Source organism: Nothobranchius furzeri, chromosome 10 (assembly GCF_043380555.1).
Source record: "Nothobranchius furzeri strain GRZ-AD chromosome 10, NfurGRZ-RIMD1, whole genome shotgun sequence".
Taxonomy (NCBI): Eukaryota; Metazoa; Chordata; class Actinopteri; order Cyprinodontiformes; family Nothobranchiidae; genus Nothobranchius; species Nothobranchius furzeri.
The window spans coordinates 64,342,545-64,362,114 of record NC_091750.1 but is presented as its reverse complement, the minus strand read 5'-3'; the positions used below and the strand labels follow the sequence as shown (position 1 = coordinate 64,362,114).

Genomic DNA, 19,570 nt, shown 5'->3' with positions numbered 1-19,570 from the left:
ACGCCACACACGACCCAGTTTCACTCACGAATGTTCCCAGAATAGACAAGAAATCTTGTAACACCGCTCAAGATCTAATGTGACTTCAGAGGAAACAAACACAAAGAAGGAGGAGGTGGATTTAAAATCCCCACTGCTACATGCAACGTGCTTCACCTCACTTTCTGATCTGCTACACGTCACAAACAACAGGCTGCACCCCTGATTGTTCTTGTGGTGTACTAAAAATGTTGCAATATCAAGGCAAGAAAATCCAACGTGTTGACTATTCCAGATTTATGACCGGTGTGGTCCCGTCGTGCTTCAGAGCAGACCAGAGCACTCTTAACACATGACGCACGGTAGGAATATCTGATAAGGGTATCTTCAGCAATCAGGTGTGTCTTTGAGATTCTTGGAAGGTGAGAATTGGGTAAAGAATTTGCCGTAAACATCTAGTTGTCTGACAGACAATTTACGAGAAAAGTCCAAGGGCCTCATTCATCAAAATTCATAGAAATGTATTTTCCTTCCTAGGAACGATATTTAGAATATTCGTACCAACGATCAAATTCCTGATTTATGAAACACGTGGTGGCCTCTCGTATGCATGTTCCTCCTGGTGTGTTGTGTCCTCGTTAACTGGTTTTTACTTTGGGCGTGGCAAACTCAGCAGACCTGTCAGGTTTGGCCAATGGGAAATCGTAAAATCAGAGAACAACAGACACAAATACTGGATAAAATAGGAGAATTAGCCAAGAAGAGGGGGTCTGCCAACACTCCAATAATTCTGATTCGCTCTTATAGAGAAATCTGATGGTCACAGCCAATCAGACAAACCTTCCACGTCTGCTGGATTGGTCACTTCTATAAGGGAAAAACAGATAACAAAAACGAGTTCCACTGAAAACTTGTGAGACTTTCAAGGACTGCAGATGATGACCTATCAAGGTGGAATTCCATAATTGATTTACATCAGAACAAAGAACGTGGCAATAACTGGTATGCTATCCACCGCCCTGCAATGTTCTTCTGCACCCTTACCAAACTTTACAAGTTCCCACAAAGATCATACTTGGTGCATTCAAGATCACACCACACCCAAAGCCGTATTTTTTTAATGCTTTCGTACCTCAATGGGATACAGTTACTTACTAAAATATTACACCTTGCTTCAATACATGCAGACCCTGTTTTCCAGAGTTTTAACACCATTATGTTCTTCCTTTGCAGGTTTAGTGATTTACTTCGGCTACGGTATACACCACAGTTCAGAGGCTGCTATGGCCCACTCCTCTATAGACACTGAAATGAACGGCTTCAAGCTTGACAGAGAACTGGACTCCATGCCCACAGAAAAAGAGGCCTTTCTCCACGATGGCATTGATGTTAGGGAAGAAAACGATATGTAGATTTGTAGAAAGTATTGGGACAGCAGGTTTGTTTCAGTTTGCATGGCACTGGTCTGTTTTTGCTCCAGTCAGTCTACTTCTTCATTGGTGGGTCTTTCCTGGTGGAAAGCAACGAAGCAAACCAAACTATCTCTGATAATTCTCACACCAAAACAGACTTCTGAAGCCGTAACTGAAATACTTTGTCAATATTTTACTGGTTATTACCTCTTTTGCTCCCAATTGTTCAACTTGCTTTATTGCCTATGGAGGGAGTGCTCATGTTAGAGACATGAAATGTGTTTATTGTAGGTTCAGAGTTGAGGATTTCCCGTCATGTGGGGTTTTATTTACCTCTTTGGAGTGTGTCTTGGTTACATTGCTGGCAGGAGGACTTTGCCTTAACTGATGTCCATCTGTCAGAAGGTTCGGCAGAAATAGATTCCTCTGTTTTAGTTTTTGTATTTTATTGTTAGAAGTTATTTTTTGTGTGTACATACTTTTAAACCGTGTCAGTACTAGAAGCTGAGTGATAGCAGTGTATACATTCTCTGAAAGCATCAACTCTGATCTGATGACTCAACATTTTGGGGAAAACAATCATTCATTTGGGGACTTTAGCTAATAACAAAGGCAGTTTAATAAAGCTTAGTCTTTAAAATGCACCCACTGGTTTGGATTTGCCCTTTTCAGTTGTATGTTTATGTACTTTTTATCTAAAGCCCAATGAGATTGGTCATTTAAACTGACACAAACAGAAACTCCAGCAGTTTGGAGCTGAAAAATCTTGTTTATGTGATATTAATTTGTGTGTATCTGTTTCAAGTGACTAAAACCCAGCTACAGATGGAAGTATTATGGTCTTAAATTCAATGGTGTGAATGTGACCTGTGATGCTTCAGTGTAAAAGTCTTATTTGGGATAAAGTTGGTCCTTAATTTTAAAATAGGGTTGAATTGATGGTGATTTTCACAGTGCTGGCTGCTGTGTTTCTGCATCAGTAGTTCTGAACACTCAACTTCTGTTTTGAACACATAAGATCGACAAACATTTAACCAACCTTCTTTTCGTAGCGTACCCGTTTAAAAATACACAAACTTTATTTTACTTTTTCTTTTACCTTAATGTGTTATAACCCAAAACATATTCATACAATTTAATGTAATAAATAGTTAATCATTAACTACAATATATTTAACCATTAAAGGTATATTCCACCCTTAAGTGAAATTTAGGCATGCTGTAACCAGCCCAGTCATTCGCCTAATCTGGCCGTATTTCGTTAGCTTTAGCTTAGAATAAAAAATGTAAGTGAATGGTAACAGCTAGTATTTTATGAGAAGAAGTAATGAAAATTACTAAAATTATCCTAATTTTTCTTGGTGACCTCAATATTCATATCAATTTCAAATGATGGTAATGAGTGCCATGGAGGAATTACAGGAGCCGGTTTAGACTTGGGACTACATCATGACGAAGCACTGCTGTAGGGCCTGGAATATACTTGTTTTTAACCTCGCATTGACACAGGCAGCAGGCTGCGTCTTTGTTCATATACTTGCTACTGCACTGCACATAGGTCTGGAGTGTTCCACTAGGGGCCACAGTACAGAATGTTTCTTGGGTACAACCAAAACAAACATGGCATCAATAGAAGAGTTCAGTAGCTGGTTTATTTAGAGATCACAACAGATAAAAAGACAGCAGTGGTTTCATAGATATAAGAAAAACCTAAACCAGAGATGAAGAGACTGTGGCGAGTGTGTCTCGCTTATTTTGTCAACTCTTTCTACTGGTTACTTGCATATTGCAGCTTGAGGATGCGTTGCGTTAATTTCGAGGGACGCGCACAAATGACGCTTCAAATCTATGCAAGTTGTGCGAGACAGCCATTTTAAACATGCGTCCGTCGTTAATCGTTAAAAACAATTATATTTCCAGTCTAAGCCACCATGGCAAGGTGCATGGATATCATGCTGCGGCCCCAAAAGACATCACCTCCACCTGTCATGTACTGTGCCAATTTTAGTGCAACGTTAATTTACTATGCTGTTCCTGAAAAACATTGTATCAGATATAAACCTAGTAGCTATGTGTTTGTGCTTATGGAAGTAGGCGACTTTTTGAATTTGAATGATTGAAATGCTAGCTGTTAATTCTTTATGCTAAGCTAAAGCTAACAGAATACTTTCAGATCAGCAGCATAACTGGGCTGGTTACAAAATGCTTTTTCCCACAAATTTAACTCTGGGGGGTATGGCAACAGAATACATTTCACTTCGGAGTGGAACATCCCCTCAAGGATTTGGCTCAACTTTGTTCTTACATATCTATGAATGTGTGTGTGTGTGCGTGCGTGTGTGTAACAAAAAATTCCAAAACTTTTTGAATTTCACTGTGATTTAGCGGAATCTGCGGTCAATAAGAAAAAACATGTTCGAATAAAGCTGTACATATAAAATGTTGTGAATATTTCTGGCAGTAAATTATTTTTAAATAAAAGCAAAAAGAGCTTTTTGTTATTCTACTTTGCACGTGTTTGTAGATTCTATAGCTTATGTTGTCTGGACGTGACTTTTACACAGAGGATTAATACAAAACTTCCCCAACTAAAGCAGCTTTTGGCTGCAGAATATCTCTGGGCTGCACGGTGACACTGTTGCAGAAAGCAGTTTTAAGGTGTGAATCGCAGCCGTGGTCTTTCTAGATGAGTTTGCATGTTTTCCCCTTGCATGATTGGGTTTTGTCCCCTGTACTCTGGTTTCCTCCCATTGTAGATGGAAAAATTCTGCAAAAAGCTCAAACAGAAACATCTCTGGAATCCACAATGGCTTACTTTTTAACTCTTAGGACTTGTTCTTAGCACATGGAATAAAATCAGGAGATGTCAGTTTATAATTATGTAATTCATTAGTTTAATATCTTTATTTTGAACAGGGTTTTATCTATATGTGCATTGTGGTGAGCAGAGGTTCATTTTTAAAATTGAAAATGATTTTTAATGTCTCGCCTTTTAAAGCTGCTGGTAAACAGAAAGTGGTTTAAAAGAAAAACAAAAGCATTAAAGTCTAAAATATATTTGCAACAATTTTAGTATAAGTTTTCAATTTCTAATCAAACATGTCAGAAATAAAACTATTAGTTATCGTTTCAAGACAAATGAATGCCCAACTGTATCTAATAAGTACACACACATTCAAAAAGACTTTAAAGCCTGATATTTAAGCCTTTATTTGTTATAATTGTGATAATTATGACTTACAGCTTTTAACACTCCCCAAGTCAAAATGTCAGAAAAATTGAATATTGAGAAAAGGTTCAATATTCTAGGCTCACACTAATCATATAATTAACCCTAAACATCTGCAAAGGGTTCCTGAGCCCTTAGATGGTCTCTCAGTTTGAGTTGCATTACTTAAATAAATTGACTTTGGCACCATATTCTCATTTTGTGAGTTTGACTTGTATGTTAGAGCAGTCTGACATAATGACAGCATTTAACCCTGAATGTAATATTAGCTAAATATGTTTTCTGGTAAGAATTGGCCACTTGCAAGCACATTCGTTTAAAAGACACAATGTGACATAACTGTTCTGCAGTGAAAATAAATGTCAAATTTAAGTGGATGAAAATAAATTGTTTTTTGACCATTTTATCAACTTTTTTCATCTGTTTTGCTCATAAATAATTAACATTGTGGGGGTTTTCACACAGCAAACTGATTAAAGCATCACTTTTGCCCTTGAAGATTTTAATCTGCCTTATTATCACTTTATTTCTCACACATATCAGAACACTGGGGCTTTGCATCATCCTAATTAACCCCAAAATGGCTAAAACTGGGCTTTCTCTGCCAGACTGTCATTTTTGCCAAACATAATTACCCCCACCACAAACACACATGCTTGTGTGGACCTCCACTGACTTCCATTCATTTTAGTGACTCCACAATATAAAAATGTCCAGTTGTGGGTTAAAGTTAAAAAAAAACATGTCAGTACACACACACACACACACACACACACACACACACACACACACACACACACACACACACACACACACACATCAAAATCTCACTTCAAGACTCTTGCAGAAGTCGGCCGCTCTGAGTCCTCCAGCAGAGGGCGCGCTCGTGTAAAGAGAGGTCCAGCGCACCTGCTGTCGGCTGCAGCATCAGCACCGCTCCTCTTCCTCCTCCTCCTCCTCCTCCTCCTGCTTCTGTCTGCAGTATCCCTCTCCTCTCTCCTGCACCGTTTAAACCAAGCAGAGACTCGCGCGAGGAAGAAGCAGCGCCACGCGGCTTTGTTTCGTTTTGAAACTCCTGCATTTTTCAACAAGCCTCTTCAGTAAATCAGCACCGGAAGACCCTGGAAGTAAGTCTTGTAATTGACAATGCATATTTTATTTTGTTTGGCGGTGATGCTGCGGAGGCCAGGGTCTGTTTTTCTAGAAAATGTGTCACACATAGACCAGCATGCTGTTTTCCATGAGCTCAGATTGCCAGACATCAATCCGATGAGTTTATTATCAAATGTATTCTTTAGAAAAACCGTAAATATCAGACGTGGGTCTCATCAAGGAGGGCAGGTCAAATCCGGGATCCTAAAATTTCAAAATAATTTACAGGATTTTGTAAATAATTTGAGAATTTATTTACAAAATTAAAAAAAAATTGTGTCAAACATCTGGAGCCTGGTTTTAATTGTAGTTCAAATTCATGCAGTTTTAATGGTTCAGAGTCTAAGAACTGCAACATTTTTTTTTCTTTTGGGGGGGGGGGGGGTTAAGTTGTGTGAGATTTTCTTCATAATCACAGATTTTATATAAGAGGAAAGCATTAACACCTTTTTATTGCATGTGGTTTCTTTTTTTCTGATGCTGAAGCAGCCTGAGGCGTGTGGATGCTGTATTTCTGAGTGTTAGTCACTCTTGCCATCCTCATCTTCACCTCATCCTGTTGTGATTTTGCTTGGAGGCAGTTAGAGTTTGAGGAATGGGAGAATCGCATAAACGCTGACTCCAATGTCTTTCACACTCTGCTCGTCTCTCCCCCGATTGATTTGTGTCTGATGATCCGGCCGTCCTTGACTCCTATGAGTAAACCCCTCCCCCTCCTTTTTTAAACCCAAACCACTTAGTTTTGTTTTATACTTTCAGCTTACCTGTGATTTTGATGTTGCTTTCCCACGATGCTCAAACATGACAGTAAATATGGTTCTGGTGTCTGCATTGATCCCAGAATCAGAGAGTTCCCACAGTTACGGATCTTCCAGCTTATTTTGTTAAGTCCTGGCATTCCTGTTCTGCTTCAGAGTGAAGATCTTTCTGTCTGGCTGCTGTTATGGATGCTGATTGATTCATTCCAACCTCAGTTGTGTCTGACCTCTGATCAGTTCATCATGAACAACACTCGCAGCACTTTGTGTGTGTGTGTGTGTGTGTGTGTGTGTTTCTGTAGGTAAGAAAGCTTGTCACAAATCCCATGAGAATCATGCACCTGTGCAACATTGAAGGATGTTTTAAAGGACAAAAACAGTGAAAAAAGGATGGAGCAGAAGTGCAAATGGGTGAAATGAAAAGAAAAGAAGTCAGGATGATCTAAAACAGAATGCATGTGTGACGTTTTCCCTCCTGTTGGAGATATTTATGCAGCTTTGAATGAAAAACACAAACACGCTGCAGAGGTTTTGATTGCTGTGCTGTGGTGATCACTAATAATTACGCAGTCTGAAGCTATTTTAGGATACATTTGAGTGTTTGCATGTGTGTGTGAGAGAATAAGGTGTCAACACACACACACACACACACACACACACACACACACACACACACACACACACTCACACACACATGGGTGCACATTCACAAATTCACGCTGCTTTTGTCTGGAAGGTGGCAATGAGCCCGTTGTAGCTCCTCCCCTGCAGTCATGGGCATGACATCGAAGGATTAAAAGAGAGGCACGCCTCCATTGGTGACACACACACATGCACACACACTCATACCTGTCCTGTAGTTGTCCAACATGATTTTTTGTTTGTTTGTTTTCTTGCTGGTGTGCATCTTTCTGCAGCCATTTTCTGAACATATTCAGGCCTTTTTAAAAACGTTACATCAATAATTTATTTTTCACAAGTTAACTTTTTTGTTATTATTGTCAAATAATTCAGATTCCTCATTAAAAAGTCTTTTAAAAACCTTAAAAGTTGTTAGTCTGGGTGAAATCCACATAACTGATATGTTGCTCCCATCTTCTTCAACGTTCCCCATCAGGTGTTCTCCTGACGAGGACTTCTTTGTCCTCCTTTTTCACATATCACACTCCTCCTCCTCATCTTCCTCACCTCTCGCTGATCTTTTGCCTGCCGTTCCTCACCCCACCCGCCTGAGGCTTTGCACATTTACAGTACTAACTGGAATATCTCACACCTCCACTCCTTCCTGTCCACCCATCTCTGCAGCATCATTTAACCTTATTTACTGACTTTATTTAAAAACACACCAAATGACTCGGCTTGTCTAAGTTGCGTGCGTCTTTTCTTTGTCTGGGCCGTCTGAGCTCACCGGCTTTTAGGTCTGTTTGCCCGCAGACTGGTGAGAGCAGTATTATTTCCTTTTTTTCAATCTGCAAAGCATCTATTATTCTTAGATAATAGTCTTGTCTTTGTCCCACAGCGCAGTTTCACCAGCCATGCAAGAGTTAACATTTTCCCTGCGACAGGCATTAGGACGGTGGGTGGAGGGGGTTTGCTAATAATAATGCGGCGCTAGCAGCAACCAGCGTGGACAGACACCCTCTTTTCTCCCTCTCCTTTATGCCAGTCTGTGTTTTGGCTGCATCCTTTATTCATTCATAAAACAACAAAATAATAATAAAAAAGAGGCCCTTTTTTAGACTTGGACCAATAGATCCGTATTCTTATAACTATGTCTACGTTTTATCATCACAGAAGAGCTGAGCTAATATGCGAAGGAGGCAGTTGTGTCTCTTTTTGTTTCATTTTCTAGACACACAAGAATCAGGGTTCATAAAGAACATCGTCTGCATGTGGGGAGGGTTTTGTGCAGGGCTGTGTCCAACAGTTGTGTGAATCAGAAACAGACAAAGCTCGTGCATGAACGTGTGCCAACGTGCGACAATCACTGGCCTTTTGCGTTGACATATTGTGATTTTTCTGTCACTTTCACAACAGGAAGGAAAAACAGCCTGACTGCACACAGTGATGAATTAGCTTTTCCTATTGCGGATGATCCGATTTTTCCTTATTCATTTAGCTACGAACACCTACTCTGACTTGAAATCCCTCATAAATCCTGTTACAGTTGTCCCCCGTCCGTGTTTATGGAAGGACTCCCCTCTGGGGTTTGAGGTGGTTTCAGTGTGGAGGGGGAGTAAGGTTGAAGGGTGATTTTATTTATTCATTTTTGAAAGCTATGAAGCGTATGAAGATGGAAATGGGATTGATTACCTCACCGTGCCCTTATAAACACTATTATCGAGATGGAAGGAATGAAAGTCTGCTAGCTGAAGAGATTTTTATAAAAGGAACAAAATAAAAATAGAAACACTGCAGGGTGGAGCTGTGCAAGTAATTTCTGCGCAATCCATCAGAAAAACCATAAAATGACCAAAACAAAGGTTATTATTAAAACTTATTTTGTCACATTCCAAATCTTACTCACAGGCCTCACATGTTCTCTCGACCACGGTTAAGAGGAAGTTTAGAACGAGCCAACGGGTTACGGTTAGGATGGTGATGAAGGGAAGGCTAAATAGCAAGAGGTTAAAGGTTAAATGTCAGTGAAATGTGTGTTCCGATGCCTGCGGTAAAACGCGCATTTTTACCCTGAAAGCATTTTTCGACGCGTCGGGTGTGAGAACGTGTTGGCCAGGGCTGCGCGGAATCTGAATTATTTACACATCATTTTCACCAGCTGTCTCTCCTTAAACAGTGAATTTCCTCCAACAGGCTCACTACTATCACTCCTGGGGCACTGGAAAAAGTACCCTTGAGCTGCAGCTAAACACCCAATCAGATTCGGTTGTTAGGGAGAACTGGAGAATTTTCGGCCAATCAGCCTCACTGAATTTATTGTCTCTGGGGTGTAGGCGCCCCGCGGACTGACTGCCTATTGGGGCTGCCGTTGTGGCCATCCGCCGTCTTCGGTGGGTTTCCTTTCAACCGCATTTTTACTGATGAAGGTGGGGCGACCGTGGCACAGGAGTTAAGTACTCGCCCCATAATTGGAAGGTTGCAGGTTCGAGCCCCACTCAGTTTGTCACTGTCGTTGTGTCCATGGGCAAGACACTTAGCCCCTCTTGCCTGCTGGTGGTGGTCGTGGGGACCGGTGGCACCTGTGCTCGGCAGCCTTGCCTCCCTCAGTGCGCCCCAGGGCAGCTGTAGCTACATCGTAGCTCTTCTCCACCAGCATGTGAATAGGTGAATGGCTCATTGTGTTGTAAAGCGCCTTGGGGGTTCCAGGACTCTAGAAGACACTATATCAAATACATGCCATTTATCATTTACCCAACTAAAAAACACATTTTATCAAGCTTTTTCATAAAATCAAACACATTGTATGGAATGAAAATTAAAATATAAATGTAATTAAACAAAATAAATCAGTGCTCCGGCCTACATACTGGATATTGCTGCCCAGCTCAGTGATTATGTTAATGATCATGCCTTGCTTTCTGTGCAAACACATCAAATAATTGATATGTTTGTTGATGTGAATGCACAGAAGAAAACGGGAGTTTAGCAGCTGAGGGGCTGTTTCTACATCATTTATAAACCTCTTTCGTACAAGTTTGTAATCCTTTTCTCCACACACAAACAACCAGCTGCGTCACACTGACTGGTGCCTATCTCCAGCGGTCGATGGACAATCAGGCGGGGTACACCCTGGACAGAGAGCCAGTCCATTGCAGGGCAACACAGAGACACACAGGACAAACGATCACGCACACACACACACTCACTCACTCACTCACTCACACATAAGGACAATTTAGACAGACCAATTAACCTAACAGTCATGTCTTTGGACTGTGGGAGGAAGCCGGAGTACCCGGAGAGAACCCACCCATGCACAGGGAGAACATGCAAACTCCATGCAGAAAGATCCCAGGCTGGGAAGCGAACCCAGGACCTTCTTGCTGCAAGGCAACAGCTCTAACCACTGCGCCACTGCGTAGCCATGTTTTGATTATTTCATCGTAAATTCCTGCCACAGCAGCGTGTCTGACAGAAACGGGACGAGCAGGATTAGACGTGTGCAGTGGATCTTATTTCCTAGAATATCTCACAGAGTTTAAACCTGTTGAAAGATTTTATATGAACAAGTTTCTGTGTCTCCTTCATCGTGCAAAAGCATGAGATGCATCCTTTAAAAGCAGCAGGAGCATTTGTGACGTGCAGCCTTGTGAAAAGGGTTTCATCTTTCAGGAGTTTAATGAGAATGGATTTCAATGCAAATCAGGTGCTGATTCTAATCATGTCACACGGAAATATTCAGTCTGCACATCGTTGTTCTGCTTTAGTGCTGGAAGTCACGCTTTCTGCAGGAGTTTGGATGAAAGAGACAGGATGAGTGATGGGGAGGGAGGACACGTGTGAGAGTGTGCATGTTGCTGGTGTCTCCCCTGAGATCACACGGCCATAAAACCTGTCTGCTGTTTACCGGGGGGTGGGGGGTGGGGATAAAGCAAAGTGCCAAAGACAAATGGTTTTTGTAGGAAGCCACATGTGCTGCTAAACCGACAACAAAGACGGCGAGGAAACGCACGAAGAAGAAGAAGAAAATATAATTTCAATAGAGCCTCTCAAGATAAAAATCATGAGGCACTTCACAAAAACAAAAATGTAAAAATATTAAAAAGAATTAGAAAATGCTTAAAAATATGTTTAAAATGAGCAAAATATAGACGTGTGATTAAAAAAAATGTTAAGAAGGAGAGAGAGTGAATAGGAAAGAGGGAAATCAGTGGATCCTGAGGAAGGTGGAATAAGTGGGGAGAGCAGAATAAATAGAGAGTGGTGAAGAAGGTCATACAAAAGCCAGCTTGAACAAGTGAGTCTTCAGCTGCTTCTTAAAGGAGACCACTGGGTCCACTGATCTCAGACTTAGGGGGAGAGAGTTCCAGAGTCTGGAGGCCACAGCAGCAAATGATCTGTCACCTTTGGTCTTTAGCCTGGTGCTGCACAACCAGTAGGCTTTGATCACTGGACCTCAGGGACCTGCTGGGGGTGTAGGGACTAACAAGATCACCAATGTAAGATGGTGTTTGTCCATGTAAGGCCCTATAGACCAGAACCAGGATCTTGAAATGAACTCTGAAGTTGACTGGCAGCCAGTGAAGCTGGAGGAGAAGCGGGGTGATGTGGGTGTGTTTGGAGGACTTGGTCAGAAGCCGAGCACAGGCGTTCTGAACCACCTGTAGACGGTTCAGGGAGGTTCTGCTCAGGCACGTGAAAAGAGAGTTACAGTAGTCTAAGCATGAGGAGATGAAGGTGTGGATAACTGTCTCAAGTTCAGAGCGGGACAGAATGGGACTCAGCGTAGCAACGTTCCTGATATGGAAGAAGGAAGAGTGAACAAGAGAACTGACATGAGAATCCAGTGTGAGAGATGGGTCAAAGGTCACGCCAAGATTCCTGACAGAAGGTTTGGTGTGGGAAGCAAGCTGACCAAGAGAGTCTCTGACTTTGGGAACCAGCTTCTCTGGGGCACAGATGAGGATCTCAGTCTTATCTTCATTCAGCTGTAGAAAGCTCCCAGCCATCCAGGCTTTGATAGAGTCTAAGCAGGTGTGTAACAGCAGCAGCTTAGACATCTCATGGGGCTTAAAGGAGATGTACAGTTGGATGTCATCTGCATAATGATGGTAGGAGATTCCTTTGAAGGAGCTCAGGATGTGCTGAAGAGGAAGCAGATAGAGGAGGAAGAGCAGAGGCCCCAGCACAGAACTTTGTGGGACACCATGGGTAAGAGAGGTGGTGGAGGACCTAAACTTGGAGACGGCCACAGAAAAGGAGCGTTCGGAGAGATAAGAGGAGAACCACTCCAGAGCAGATCCTGATAGGCCTACCCAGTCTCTCAGCCTCTCCAGTAGCAGGTGATGGTCAACAGTGTTATAGGCTGCAGTCAGGTCCAGCAGGACCAGAACAGAATGGTCCCCTGCATCACTGTGGGTCAGAAGGTCATTAGAGACCCTAAGAAGAGCTGTTTCAGTAGAATGAGCTCTACGAAAACCTGACTGGAAGCTATCATAGATGTTATGTCCATCAAGAGCAGCTGTGAGTTGTTTAGCCACAACCTTTTCCAAGATCTTGGAGATGAACGGAAGTTTAGAGATGGGTCTGAAGCTGCTATGGAGAGAGGGGTCAAGACTCGGTTTTTTAAGAAGCGGGTGGATTACAGCGTTCTTAAAGTAAGCAGGGACCTGACCAGAAACCAGAGAAGCATTAATTATAGAGAGCACGCTGGGACCGATGGACTGAAAAGCAATTTTAAACAAAGATGAGGGTAAGATGTCGAGGGGGCACGCAGAGGTCTTCATAGAGTTAACTAGTTTGGTTAACTCAGGCAAAGAAACATGAGCAAAGCTATCTAGGATGATGGGCCTGGTTGGAGTCGGGAGAGGCAGTGATAAGGCTGAAGGAGAGATGCTAGATCTAACCTTACTGACTTTGTCCACACAGAAAGACAGAAAGTTCTCACAGTCTGCAACAGAGTGGATGGAGGATGTAGGAGAGGCAGGAGAGACGATGCTGCTGATGGTGTTAAACAGCACCTTGGGGTTCCCTTTGCTCTGGGACTCCAGGTTGTAGAAATAGGAAACCCTGGCATCTCTGACTGCAGAGTTAAAGGATCTCAGAAGATCCTTTAGGTGCAGCAGATGGACGTGGAGATGGGTTTTCTCCCACAAACGCTCAATTTTTCTGCATTGGCGCTTCAGGCTGCGAAGGCTGTCATTAAACCAGGGAGTAGGGTTCACTGCAGGAACTGATCTGGTTCTGACACGACAGATGTTGTCCAGAATGGAGAGGCAGTGCTCGTTAAACTGAGAAGTTAAGGAATATGGGTCGTTGTCAGAAGAACAGGGTGGATCAAAAGCAGCAGAAAAATTGCTAGCTGTGCTCTCATTAAGAAAACGAGAACTAACCATACGGTGAGCAGGAGGTGGGGACGCAGAAACTGACAAGTTAAAGAAAATGCAATGGTGATCTGAAATATAAACGTCCTCAGGACAAACACTGTCAGCATTTAGACTCAGGGTAAAAACAAGGTCTAGAGTGTGTCCCCTGGTGTGTGTGGGGCCAGAAACATGCTGGGTAAAGCTGAAGGAGACCATAAGGCTGGAGAAATTCATGACAAAGTGATCGGAGGGATCATCAACGTGGATGTTAAAGTCACCAACAATCACCAGTCTGGACAGCTTCACAGTGGAGGATAGAAAGTCACTAAACTCCTGAAGGAAAGAACTGTTTTTACCAGGTGGACGATAGACCACAGCACAGTAGAACGGGTCCTTACGCCCGACTTAAATCAGCTGCACTTCAAAGGAAGCAAAGAGACCAGAGGTTGTAGAGCTACATGGAAGATGGACTCTGAAAACAACAGCTAGGCCTCCACCACGACCAGAACCCCGGGGCTGGCTAAGAAAAGAATAACCACTCGGGCAGAGTTCATTCAGACCAGAATAATCAGATGTTTGCTGCCAAACTTCAGTCAGAAACAGAAAATCCAGGTTTTTAGAGAGAATTAGATAATTGAGCAGGAAGGACTTATTGTTAACAGAGCGGGTATTTAATAGAGCCATGCTGAGTGAGGAGGAGGAATCAGAAACTGCAGAAACAGCTGGAGTTAGTGGACGTAAATTAGCAGGGTTAGATCCACGGTGTTTATAAAACCACTTATGGAGGGAACAGGAGGAGAAACCACTGAGGAATGAGGATAAACCGACCTTAAAAAACTTGGATGGAGAAACTTGGCGGGAATGCGGAAGTGGCGCTCAGGTCGCCAAACAAAGGAAGAGAAGCCAGAAGATCACGCCGATGTTTACTGGACAAACCACATTTTAAGAGAAGTCTTATTCTCACCTGGATTCCTGCTCGTTTACCTCTTTTCCCCCGACGTTTTCCCGGGACCGGACAAATGTTGTTGGTGGCGCCCTTGTTGGAATCGCCGTTTGGCTCTGGGCCAGTGCGCCACTCAGATAAACAAACAGCGAGGTACGTCCGCGGTGCATCTTGGGCAATCGTGAACGAACAGATGGACAAAAGAGTCTGGCGACCATAGGAGATGGTAGCAGGGACACTACTGAAGAGGATCGCAGACAGGAGCAAGGTGGAAAAGAGGAGGTTAATGGAAAAAAGTTTGAAAAAGTGGCCGGTGACTGCGGCTAAGCCAAGCACAGGCGCCATCTTGTTACCGACCGGAAGCTTGAGTGATGAGCATGAGTGTGTTTTACTGTCTTTGTAATGTCACCTACTGTGGAAGGAAAACAAGTTCAGCAAAAAAAGGTTCAAATTAATCTTTCATTAATGTTTACAAGGCAATTTTATTTTAAAATATTTATTTTTCTTTAAAAAATAAGAAAAATCTGATCACACCTTGTCTTTCTTGAGCATTTCAACCTTCTGTTTGTCTTTCGAAAGTCTTGAGCGTCACCGACAACTTACTACACACTGAATATTTCAGTAGTTTCTATTTTTGAACATGCTGAAGCTAAATTGCTGCTTTATTTTCAGCTTTTCACAAACACTGAAATGTGTTTTCTTTCTTCACTTCCAAAGGTTTTATTAAACACAGCAGAAGAAACCCGCTCAGAAGCTGATTTCACGTCTGCCTGGAGGTTTCCTGATGTCTGTCAAGAGAATAGAAACATTAAAAAGAAGTCGGTCTTCCCAGTTTCACCACTGAACACAATTCATTACTAATTAGCCTTATTTGTGGCGTGGGATTACCGATAATCGTTTTACTGTCCTCTCCTGGGTTTGAATGTGTAAGTCACATCATAAACAGGGCCGTAAAGCTCTTACACTGCTTCACACGTATTCCTCTTCAATTGTGCAGCAACCCTTCTCTTCATCCATCTGTGTGTCTCGTTCCTCCCACATCAGGTCTGCGTCTCAGTCTCTCACCCACACAGACTGATTCCAGCTCTCATCCAGGGAAATAAACAAAGACGGCCGCTTCTCTCTTCAATACAACTCGATTGCATTTCTTCCTCCTTAAGCTGTTTCCAGGCTCATTTTTTTTACTTTTTTTTTTTTGGGAGAATTTATCGTCGGTACATGATATCCATCTTTTGTGTGTGTTTACAGCTCCGGATCCGTTTGCAGGTGTTTGATTGATCATTCGCCGAGGTGTGTGTACTTTGTTTGTATGTGTGTTTGTGCACCTATGGTTGTGCAGAATGAATGCGTCAGCTCTAACATTTGGAGGATGACGTGTGTGACCTTCTGAACTCAGTGGTTCTTGTCTTCTTGATGGGACCACATCCTCTCTGATTCGTAAGCAAAGATTTTATTGTTCAATCAGCTTTTGGATACGGGTGTTTCAACTATTTGGAAAGTGTATCAGTAAAAGTGATAAATTCTCATTACTGCTGTAGATGCTTCCTTAAGGGTAATCAGTACATTTGTAATAAAGCCCAGACGCACACAGAAGAGTCAGGATTTGGAGTCTTACTTCCTGTTATTCGGACATCTTGCCTCTGATTGGCTAACAGCAACGTGACTCTACCACTGACTCAATTTGCTTTGCAACGCGGATGTTTTATCTCCACAAATAACACAAACCTAAAGGAGTTCTGCCGTGTGGTGGAGTTGCTAATGCTAACAGTTAGGTTCTACTAGCTAGACGTTCTCTGGTGTTTTCTGGACGCTAATCCAACAACAGCCTTCCCCGTCGTGAGTCAAGATGGGTGAGTCCATGAACGTCAAGTGACAGTGTGACGTAGATCTGTGAGGATGTTCTAATCCTAGAGTTTCACCGTCTGCTTTATATCAGGAGATAGATGTAGGAGACTATTTTCATGTTCAGCCTGCATGTTAAACTGACACTTTTTTTCCTGAACCGTATTTGCAGCCATAACAAATGGCTCCATTCAGACAGTCTGGTGTGTTCCTAGATTATTTGCACTTTTAGGTTTGTACCTAATTGATTTTGTCAGGCTGGCTGTTTGTTGGGACTCGGTTCATCAGGGTTTGTGCGCCATGGCCGAGCTTAGTGCTCAGCTCCCAGGGACGCTGTCATCAGCACAAGCTTCGTCGCTACATCAGTGCTGTAATCAATCTGGCACCGTGTCCTCGCGGAGAGTCACTCCTCCACCTCCCGGCTTCCTCTGCCACCTCCTCCTCTCCCGCCCAATTTTCTGTGTGCTTTATAACCAGCTAATTATTTGATTGTGACGGAGTAAACTGTTCAGCGTGGAGCAGACAGTGGGTGGGTTCCATCATGCAACATGAAGCTTGTCTGTTTGTTAATGCACTTCCTTGTTTCTCAGTAAGCATTGATCACAAACAGAGTAATGCATTATCTCATCACAATCTGACATGAAATGTTTGGTTATCATGTTTTTCTTCCTTTTTTGATTAATAAAGATATTTTCATGATATTTGGTTTACTAAATCCCAGAAGCCAGTAGCAGGGAACGCGTATCCTATTTCCATGAGTTTTTTTGTGTTGCATTTGGAAATAATTCAGCTCTGCTCTGCACATTTTGAGCAGATTCAAATCAGCCACAAGCCGTGCGAGCTTCCATCTTAGCAGCAAATTTGCTGAAACTGCTGCCACCTGACACACATAGAGAAGCCACCTGCTAATGAAAACAGAAGTCCCCTGCTGCACGTGTAATTAGAAGGTGGGAGATGTTTGAACTTTGGAAAGGACTCAAATGTTCACTGAGGTGGTTTGAGGCAGCTATTATTTGACGTTTGTCACCATCACCCTCAGTCCAGCTGGATACTGATTTTAGCGTTTGTTGTCATCATTTACAACACTTAGCATCAAACCAGCCAACATTACTGGTTTACTCTTTTTACCAGTGTTGTCTGATATTATCTGTTTACCAGTATTATCGGCTGATTTTGGCCTTAAAAATGTAAGATCAGAAAAAACATTTTGGTTTTTCTCCTTTAGTGACCCAACTTTTACATACCATGCACATATTACACACAAAACTCTTTGGCTTCATCTCCTTTCTCTAAAAATGCCAAAATATGACAGATCTGAGGCTTAGTTTTTGAGATATTGTAGTTTTATTTGACACATTTAGTGAACAATTAGGAATTTGTCTTGTGTCGTGAGGGTTTAGGGTTAGCTATGTGTGGCTAGCCAGCAAACAACAAACTAAAACAAACACAAGTATCTTCACCCAAGTCTTTTCTTCACCATCACTACAATATACAGAAACAGGAAAAAATACATTTATGGCTATTGCACACATCTTAGCGTCGCGCTTAGCAAAGAGTCCCTTAGCGTGTGTACGCTCACGCTGCTTGCATTTTATCAATTTATCAACGCTCCCAACATTCCCTAAACACATCGATAGTTACAAAGACAAATGTTCTCCAAGGCACGAACATATAAAGCAAAATCAGCGTGTTCATGATCCGTTTATCCTTTTGTTTTTGCCCAAATGTAAGGCGTAACACCGGGAGAAGAGGAAACGGAAACCACGTCAGTGATAGGTCTGATTAGAGAGCGCTTACCGTAATTTCCAGACTATAGAGCGCACCTCAATATAAGCCGCACCAACAAAAAAAAAAGGTTTTCTACACACACGCTGCACTCAAATGCAAGCCGCGGCGCAGCAGCCACATGCAGGTCTCCGGCACACAACGCATGTACGGCCATAACATAAGATAATTAGACAGAAAGACGCTACACGGAGGTTATTCGTTGTTGTTTTAATTCAACAAAACTAATTTTAAACACGGGTGAATGTGCCTGCAAGTTTAGAAAAGAAAACAGAGCTGATAGCATTCATATTTCTGGATGGTTATAAAATAAAAACAGCACTGACATGTTATTACCGGTAATTTGCATGTTTAGAAGAAAAGAACAGCGCTGACACAGCATTAATAAGCCCTGGATGATTAGAAAATAAAAACTGTTCACAAAACATGCCTGGTTAGTAAATAAAACACACGCCTACCAGAAGAAGTCATTCGCTCTCATCCTCCTCTTGCTCACTAAAGCCATTAAAGTCCTCTTCTTCAGTGTCGGAGTTGAACAGCCTCAGAAGAGCTTCGTCACATACCTTTTCTGTCATGAACTCACTCATGTATAATTTTTAAAGCATGATTGGAGATATGTGATGTTAGCAACTTAAGTTTTTTCTTTTTTTATTATGAGCAACCTCGCTCATATTGGTATCGGCAATTAAGAGTTAGACAATATCGGTTAAAAAACCTATATCGAGCAGCCCTATTCTTACCACAAAAAAAGTGTTATCCATCACTTTTACCACAAACCCAATAATAAAGATTTTACCTCATGACCTCCCTGAGTAAAATAACATTTGTGATTTCTACTGATTGAGCGTATGGCACTTCGAATGTTGAGTATAAACAAGGAAGAATCTGTTTAGTTTCGTCCTCCCGAGCTGGTTTCCCTGATCTATATTAAACCCAAACACTCTTTTGGTTTTCTTACATGAAAAACCAGAAACACCCAGTTCTAATCCCTCCTTCTGTTCTACCTGCAGTCTCCCTGGAGAAAAAGCTCATTACAAAAGACTTGGCACCCATGCCACATCCTTCTGTGGCTGCCTTTGTCAGCCATCCCCAGAGGGATTTCCTTACTTGCATGTCAACACTTCACACACAAGTATTTCTCTATGCTCTTCTAGTCCAAAGAGATCGTTCCGAATCTCTGTTTCTGTTAGCATCATCAGCTGCTTCTGGTTAGAAATGAAAGGAATCCCTCATTGAATGTAATCAAACAAGACAAAGCAGCTAAAATAAACCTGATAGTATCAGCATGTTTTCGTGAAATAATGTGTGAAAAGTAGAATGGATTTGTTGTTTCTTGTGGTATTTTGCTATAGTTATTCTTTCAAAGATTGCAATTTGGATCAATGATGATATGTATGTATTGATGTTGGTCAAAGAGTTGTTGCACACCTGGTAAGCAATGATTACCAGGTGTGCAACATGGAACTAGATGTACCTTGTATTGT

At 42.1% G+C, this 19,570-nt stretch overlaps 3 protein-coding genes across 6 annotated transcripts in view; 2 read left to right on the top strand and 1 right to left on the bottom strand.

Annotated features, from left to right (window-relative positions):
• slc7a1a (solute carrier family 7 member 1a) overlaps positions 1-5,026 on the top strand; it is a 32,020-nt gene extending 26,994 nt beyond the window's left edge. For all 3 annotated transcript variants that reach the window (XM_015961701.3, XM_070555905.1, XM_015961702.3), the window contains exon 13: positions 1,213-5,026. In XM_015961701.3, the coding sequence (XP_015817187.3) occupies positions 1,213-1,391 (179 nt within the window). In that variant the 3' untranslated portion in view covers positions 1,392-5,026. The remainder of the gene's footprint in view (positions 1-1,212) is intronic.
• LOC139072261 (craniofacial development protein 2-like) overlaps positions 1-19,570 on the bottom strand; it is a 243,932-nt gene that overhangs the window by 156,747 nt on the left and 67,615 nt on the right. The window lies entirely within an intron of this gene.
• Positions 5,477-19,570, top strand: part of mtus2a (microtubule associated tumor suppressor candidate 2a) — a 54,306-nt gene continuing 40,212 nt past the window's right edge. For both annotated transcript variants that reach the window (XM_015961699.3, XM_015961698.3), the window contains exon 1: positions 5,477-5,747. The gene's annotated coding sequence lies outside the window, so the exon portion shown is untranslated. The remainder of the gene's footprint in view (positions 5,748-19,570) is intronic.